Source organism: Urocitellus parryii, chromosome 6, assembly GCF_045843805.1.
Source record: "Urocitellus parryii isolate mUroPar1 chromosome 6, mUroPar1.hap1, whole genome shotgun sequence".
NCBI classification, from domain to species: Eukaryota; Metazoa; Chordata; class Mammalia; order Rodentia; family Sciuridae; genus Urocitellus; species Urocitellus parryii.
Genome location: NC_135536.1, coordinates 3,700,605 through 3,707,129, shown reverse-complemented (window position 1 = coordinate 3,707,129; position 6,525 = coordinate 3,700,605). Strand labels below are relative to the sequence as shown.

At 61.6% G+C, this 6,525-nt stretch overlaps 1 protein-coding gene across 3 annotated transcripts; it reads right to left on the bottom strand.

Moving 5' to 3' along the window:
- Positions 1–5,410, bottom strand: Ankrd9 (ankyrin repeat domain 9). Of its 3 annotated transcripts, none has more exons than XM_026413788.2 (3): positions 5,205–5,410; positions 4,275–4,435; positions 1–3,784 (listed from the first exon to the last, which is right to left on the bottom strand). In XM_026413788.2, the coding sequence occupies exon 3, from the start codon at positions 3,743–3,745 to the stop codon at positions 2,780–2,782; it is 966 nt and encodes a 321-aa protein (XP_026269573.1). In that variant the 5' UTR covers positions 3,746–3,784; positions 4,275–4,435; positions 5,205–5,410; the 3' UTR covers positions 1–2,779. The 3 variants fall into 3 exon arrangements, with proteins under 3 accessions (XP_026269573.1, XP_026269575.1, XP_026269574.1); XM_026413790.2 differs by having other exon boundaries at positions 1–3,631; XM_026413789.2 differs by having other exon boundaries at positions 4,275–4,348.
- Positions 5,411–6,525: the final 1,115 nt, after the last annotated feature.

The following is a 6,525-nucleotide window of genomic DNA, read 5'->3' as shown; positions in this document are numbered from 1 at the left end:
TCAAAGGGCTAGTACCTTTAATACACAGTTCTGTTTTGTTTTTGTATTATTGGGGATTGAATTCTGGGGCACTCAACCACTGAGCTTCATTCCCAGTTCTTATTTTTGAGACAGGGACTCACCAAGTTGGCCAGACCAGCCTACAACTTTCCATCCTTCCTTAGCCTCCCAAGATGCTGAGATTAAGGCATGTGTCACTGCCCCTGGCTTGGTCCCTGAACTCTTAATGAACTGGGTTCAGGGCTCTTGGAACACTGCTGGGCACTTGGTCATACAAAGGGGGAGAGAGTAGTGACATTTAAGAAATAAACCAACAAACCAATGTGCTTCATCACAGAGAATGAGGCTTGTCAGTCACCTGCCACGGACCAAGAGCAGAGCTGCCATATGCCAAGGGCCTGGGCCTGGGCCTGGCTGGCTGACTCCCTCCAATCCTCTGGGTCTGCCCCAAGTCCTGCAAGCTCACTGCCAGGAATGACAACAGTGACAGATGCACCAGGGTCCTCACAGCCCTTCCTGGGTGTGGCAAGCCAAACTCTGGGGCCCCCTTCGCTCTCCCAGCAGCAGGCACCAGATAACCTTATCTGCCAGCACCACGTGAAGTTCTCTGCTCCACTGCAGGGTGGGGGGCTAGGCCAGGCCGGCTGCTGAGCTGTGCCAGGGTCAGGCTCCACTCTGGTCTGTGGCCTCCTGTGACTCCCTGTGCCCTTGCCTCACCCACCCCAATCAGTGAACGCTAAGGTGTCCTTGCCTGTACCCACTTGCCCATGTGGGCACAGGGGTCAACCAGTCACTCAGCAATGATGTGGCTGTCCCACAACTACTGTTACCCCACAGAGTACCTGAAACAATCCACCCCCCGGAGCCCTAGACCCTGCCCTGCACCTTCCTGCAGCTGGGGATTCCTGCCCATAATTCCTCCAGACGGCAAGATCCCATACCTGCCTCCTCCTGGTTGTCCCAATGGGTTCTATAGAGGGAACCTCCCCTAGGCCAAGGGTCCAAAGGTTGTCACTAAAGGAGGGGAGGTACAGGGACCTCTAGCCCTGGACAGACTGACCCAGAGGACAACACCAGACAGGAAAGATGTGAAGTCTATACCCAATAGCTGTCCAGCTTTCTAGACAGAATGGCTGGGCTGACAGGCTCCCAAAAGCCTGACAGGCCCCACCCCAGCAGTCCTGCAGTCTATTGCTGTCCTTCAAAGGAAGAAAGTGAAAGTCCTCTGCAATGGCATCCTTATTGTGAGAGCCAGGGAGCCTGATGCCCTAGGCCTGGGGCTGGGCAGCTAGTATCCACTAAGTGCAGAGGTTCAAAGAGGCTGTTTAGCTGGTCCAGGGCACAACAGGAGGGGAGAAGACCCTCTCCAGTCTGGATTTGGGCTCAGAATGTCATGTGCCCTCTTCATCTTTCCCTCTCCATTCCCACTAGGACAGTACACCACCCAGCCCACACTCCTGCACAATGGGGGAACATCCTTTTCAGGGTTGGCAATAAGCTGAGGTGGTCCAAAATCCCTTGAAGACAGATGAGAAAACCAGGGCGCAGGGCAGAGGTTTTGTCCAAGGTCACCCTGAAAGTGGGTATTGGGTCTAGATCCCCAGGCAAGATCTGTTGTCCAGGCCTTCCCACCCTCCCTCTGAAGCCCTGACCCTAGACTCTGCCACCTGGCAGGCAGGCTCCCCTCAGGAACACTGGGTGCAGGGCAGGCAGCAGGTGCCCTGGCAGGACATCACAGCCCTCCAGCCCATGCAGACCCAGCAGGATTCCCCAGCCAGGCAGCCTGGCCACCCTGCCTGGTCCCGAGGCTCCTCAGGAGTGGTACATCTTCTCAGTCAGTCCCCTCATCCTGCAGGATGGCAGCACACTCACACGGTAACAAATCTTCTTGGAGAAATCAGCTCTCCAGTCACGGGCAAGAAGCCTGCCCCTGGGGTGACACACCCACCCCTCCATCATCATCATGGACACCATCTAATGCCTACTGTGAGTGGGCCAGGGAGTCATCCTTGGGCCAAGAGGAAAACACACCTAACCCCAGGAGGGATAAGAAGCTGGGGGCCCCAGGCCTGGGGCCCACCAGGTACAATGGCTGAGCTGAGAAGCAGGAGCCCCAGGAAACTGCCTGCCAGTTGTGGGCAAAGAGCAAAAGGTGGTGACAGAGTCAGAGCCAGGCCTGGGTGGGCCAGCTATCAGTGGGAGATACAGGAAGCCAGTGACACCCAAGGGGCTCATGGCTAGAGTAGGGTGGGGATACAGGAAGGCACAGCCTGGGTCAGGCCTCTGCCAAGCTCCTGGCACAGCAGACTGCCCAATCCTGCTTGTCCCCCCTCAACTGCAGGATCAGGTCCAGGCCCCAGAGAGTTTACTAGGAGAGCCTCCTCTCATAACTCCCCACTGGGCCTGTCCTCTTGGCCTCCAGGCCTCTGCACATTCCGTCCCCCTGCTTGCACAAGTCAGTCCCCTCCCCCTGTGCCTTGCTCAATTCCTGCTCAGCTCAGCAGCCACCCTCTGTGGGACACTCCCAGCTCCAGATCTGAGTGGGAGGCTGGTCCTCACCCCTTTGCAAAGCTAGGCAATGAGGGGAGTATATGACCGGAGCCCCACTTGGGCAGGAACATGGGGAGCTGGGTCCAGCTGCACCCAGGAAACCTGGGAGCCTTGCCCCATGGCATGTGACAGATGAAGCAGATTCTCCTGTACAGAGATCAGTATATGTAAAGTGCAGGTACAATGCTCCGAAAAACAGTTCTGTCCCCAAATCCCGCACCCCCTGGGTCTAGCCCTTGCCAGTGAGGTCCAAGGGCTGCAGGAAGGGCGGCAGCGGCAGCTCATCCAGGGCTTCAGGGAAGCGGCCAGGAGAGATGGCGGTGACCAGCACCTGCATGGCACGTGCAAAGAGAGATGGCGGGGCCAGGCCTGCCAGCCACTGGAACTTGTCCTCACCCAGAAGCCGCTGCCAGCGCGGTCGGTCACCCAGCAGCTCCCGGCGGGCTGGGCCTCCAGCACCCGCAGGGGTGTACAGCGCCAGTAGGTCAAGCAGTAGCAGGCGGCGCTGGCGTGGCTCCCCAGACACAGTGTTGGCGGCAGTGGCAGAAGAGGCAGCCCCAGCGGCAGGGACCGAGCCTGCATCACGGCCCAACTGTTGCAGCAGCAGCTCCAGTGGTGTGAGGCCACCACCATCACGGAGGCCAGGCGAGGCTCCGTGGCCCAGAAGCAGGAAGAGGCACTCTGGGCGCGCCAGCTCACAGGCCACGTGCAGCGAAGTGCCACCACCCTCCACGCGGCTACAGCCACGTCGGTCCAGCAGGCGGGCGCGCTCCTCAGCTGGGAAGTCGCGCACAGTGCGCAGGATGCGGCGCAGGATGCCCACGCGGTTGTAGCGCACAGCCAGCGGCACGTGAGGCCCAGGCGCCGCACAGCAGCGGAAGCCCGCGCTGGGTGGCGCAAGTGCGCGCCGCGGGAAAGTGGCCAGCAGGTAGTGTGCGTAGGCCTGGTGGTCGTGCACCAGCGCGTAGAGCAGCGCCTCCGAGGGCGAGTAGGCCGCGGCGCGCCCGCACTCATCCCAGTGGAAGGCCTCGCTGGCGCGCATGTCCTCCAGGAGCCACACCGGAAGCAGGTCTCGCACCGCCTGGTAGAAGGCAAAAGACGACTTCCGGCATTGTTTCTGTGCCCGAGAGCGGGCTGCGCTGGCACCCTCAGGGCCACCGTCTGCACCGCCCCCAGGCCTTGCGTCCCAAGGCATGCTGGCAGCCTCAAGGCATGGGCCCCAGGACAGACCAACCTGCGGGCAAAGGGGTGCAGTGAGGAGAGGGCTCCGGCTTCATCGCGACCCTCTGACGTGGGTTGTCCCATCTACCCCCACAGCCCCACTGGAGCCTCGAGCTTTCTGTCTGGGACTCCCCTACCTGCCTCCTGCCTCAGCCTGGCCCCTGCAGTCATTGCCCCCACCTATAGTCTCTCCTAGGCCCAGAACCACAGCCTGCTTTCTGGATCTGGCAGCACCTGATCTCCCTCCCTGAAGTTGTCTTGCTCTCTGGCACCCGCTAGAGAAACCCTAACCTGGTCAGGCCTTCCAAGTCTCCCCACCCCTCTCCAGCCCGGAAGCCAGGTAGCTGACAGGAGAACTCAGGCCCATATCTCAACCTGAGCCAAATCCATTTTCCGCCCCTAACTCCCTGACGACTCCAGCCCCACCTCGGCTTTGATCTTGCCCTCCGACCCCTTACCACTGTCAGGCCCCCGGAGCCTCTTCCCAGACTGATCAGACCCACCTGGTTCCTGACACACGATCACCAGGTTCCGTGATTGTACTTCACCTTCCCTCCAGAAACCTCAGCTTCCCCATCTGTAGGAGAGGGAGTGGATTGTGGCCGGTTGAGGCTGGCTGTGAGCCCCAGCAGGGCGAGTGGGGGAGTCCTCTGGGTCAGTGCCCCTGGGAGGAGGCAAAGGGTGAAGTCAACCTAGAGGCTGCACTCAGTCTGCAGTCCCTCCCCTCCAGTGCGGCCGACGCCTTTCTTGATCTTTACACAGGATGCTGGTACTGCCACCCATTTACCAGCAGGGGACAAGCTTATCCAAGGTCAGTCACCAAGTCATGGTGACTGAACCCAGGTCTCCTGCGTTCCAGTTTGGGCTCATTCCCACAGGGTGAGGACCCCAGCCTGAACTCTGACCCTGCCTTCAATGCCCCCGCCCCTATCTGAGCCCCGCCCCCGGCCCCACCACCCTGGTGTCTTTGGGCCAGGGTAAGCCTTCGGTCAGGAGGGCCCTGGGGCAGCAGTCAGGCCACATCCACACACACTGGGTGGACCCCTCGCAGCAACTGGGCTACAGAGGTGGACACGGCGGGCTGGGCTGTGGCCATGCGCCCTCCTGGAGTCAGGGCCTCTGTGTCCCAGGTGCAATAAGTGGGCACGCGTGGGGCGCATTACGTAAAGTTCGGCCGCCCCACGTCACTGGGCAGAGTCACCGCCTCGGCTCCGCGACGGGGCTGGGCCCCAGGACAGCGCTGCGAGCCGGGCCACCCGCCAGCTCCTCCCCGCCCTTCCCAGCGGGCACGACCCGACCTCGGCCGCGGCGGGTCACCCCCACGAGCCAGGTGTCTGCCGGCCGGTGGCGGGCGCGGTGAGGGTTTCAGTGGCGTGCCGGGCAGGGCGGGGACCGCCGCCCGGGTTGCTAGCCGCGGGCGCGGGGGGACTCACCGCGAGGGACGGTGGGCCGAGCGTCCCGGTCCCTGCTGCGGGCTGGAGCGCGCGCCGTCCCCGTGCGGCAGGCAGGCGGAGGTCCCAGCACGGACCGCACGGGTGAGCCGCCGCCGCCGCCGCCCGCGCCCGCCGCAACCGAGCTCTGGGTCTGGTAGCTGGGCGGCTGTACCGGCGCCGGCGACGGGCGGGCAGCGGGCGGCGCAGTGCGGCCCGGGCCGGCAGGACCGCGGGACTGCCCGCCGCCGCCATTGGCCCGCGCTGCGGGTCCCCGCCGCCGCCCATTGGCGGCCGCGCTGCACCATTGTTGCGTCACTGGCCGGGGGGCGGGGCGCACAGCCGGATCTGAGGAAAACTTCGGAGAAACTTGAGGGCGCGGGGGGGCGGGGCTGGGGGCGGGGCTCAGGAACCCGGTTGCCCCCGAGGGACTGCCCGCACTCGGCTGGGCACCTGGAGCCGCGCCCACGGGGCAAAGCCAGGGTCGAGGCGCTGGTAGGCACCCCGGCGCCCTCCGTGTGAGGCTCTCCTCGTGGCTCCGCGTGTCAAGTTCCAAGACTCCTTTGACCTGACCCTCGCCGACCTTGGGAAAAACCCCTACGGTGTGGGCCTGGGATGGAAGCTGTGCCCCAAGGATTCCCATCGCGTGCTGCCCGTCGTCGTCGTGGGAGCTCCAGGCTCATCTCCCAGGGAAGGGTCGGACCGAGGGTGTGGATGGGTGGATGGAGGGAGATGTGTGTGCCACCTGCGTCTGCCCTCCCTGTCTAAACACACTTGATTTCACTTAATCACAACCACCAGCCGCCAAGAATTCCCTGCTCAGAGAGAGAGCGGTAGCCTGCAAGGAGAGCCAGAAGGGAAGACAGGGGTTTCCCTTGCTGTTCCTCAGACGCTTGTGAATTGGGCCCTGGCCCCCAGCCTTCCCACAATGGGCCTGGGACTTGGGGTAATAGATTTGGAGGCTCAGGAGCCTAGAGTCCTGAGGTCCTGAGGTCCCAAAAGCACTAACTCATGCCTTCACACCCCAGTAGTTAGGAATTCTGGACCTTTATTTTTTAGTTTTTTAGTTATACATGGGCACAATATCTTTATTTTGTTAATTTTTATATGGTGCTGAGGATGGAACCCAGGGTCTCATACCTGCAGGGTGAGCACTCTACCACTGAGCCACAACCCAGCCCCACCTTTTTTTTTTTTTTAACTGGGGATTTGGAACCTGGGCATTCTACCACTGACCTACATCCCCAGCCCTTTTTACTTTCTATTTTGAGAAGGCAGGTTAAATTACTCAGGCTGGCCACAAACACGGGATCATCTTGATTGC

What these genes read in the sequence shown, in the direction of transcription:
- Ankrd9 (XM_026413788.2), bottom strand. Translation starts at nt 3,745, where the DNA reads ATGCCTTGGGACGCAAGGCCTGGGGGCGGTGCAGACGGTGGCCCTGAG.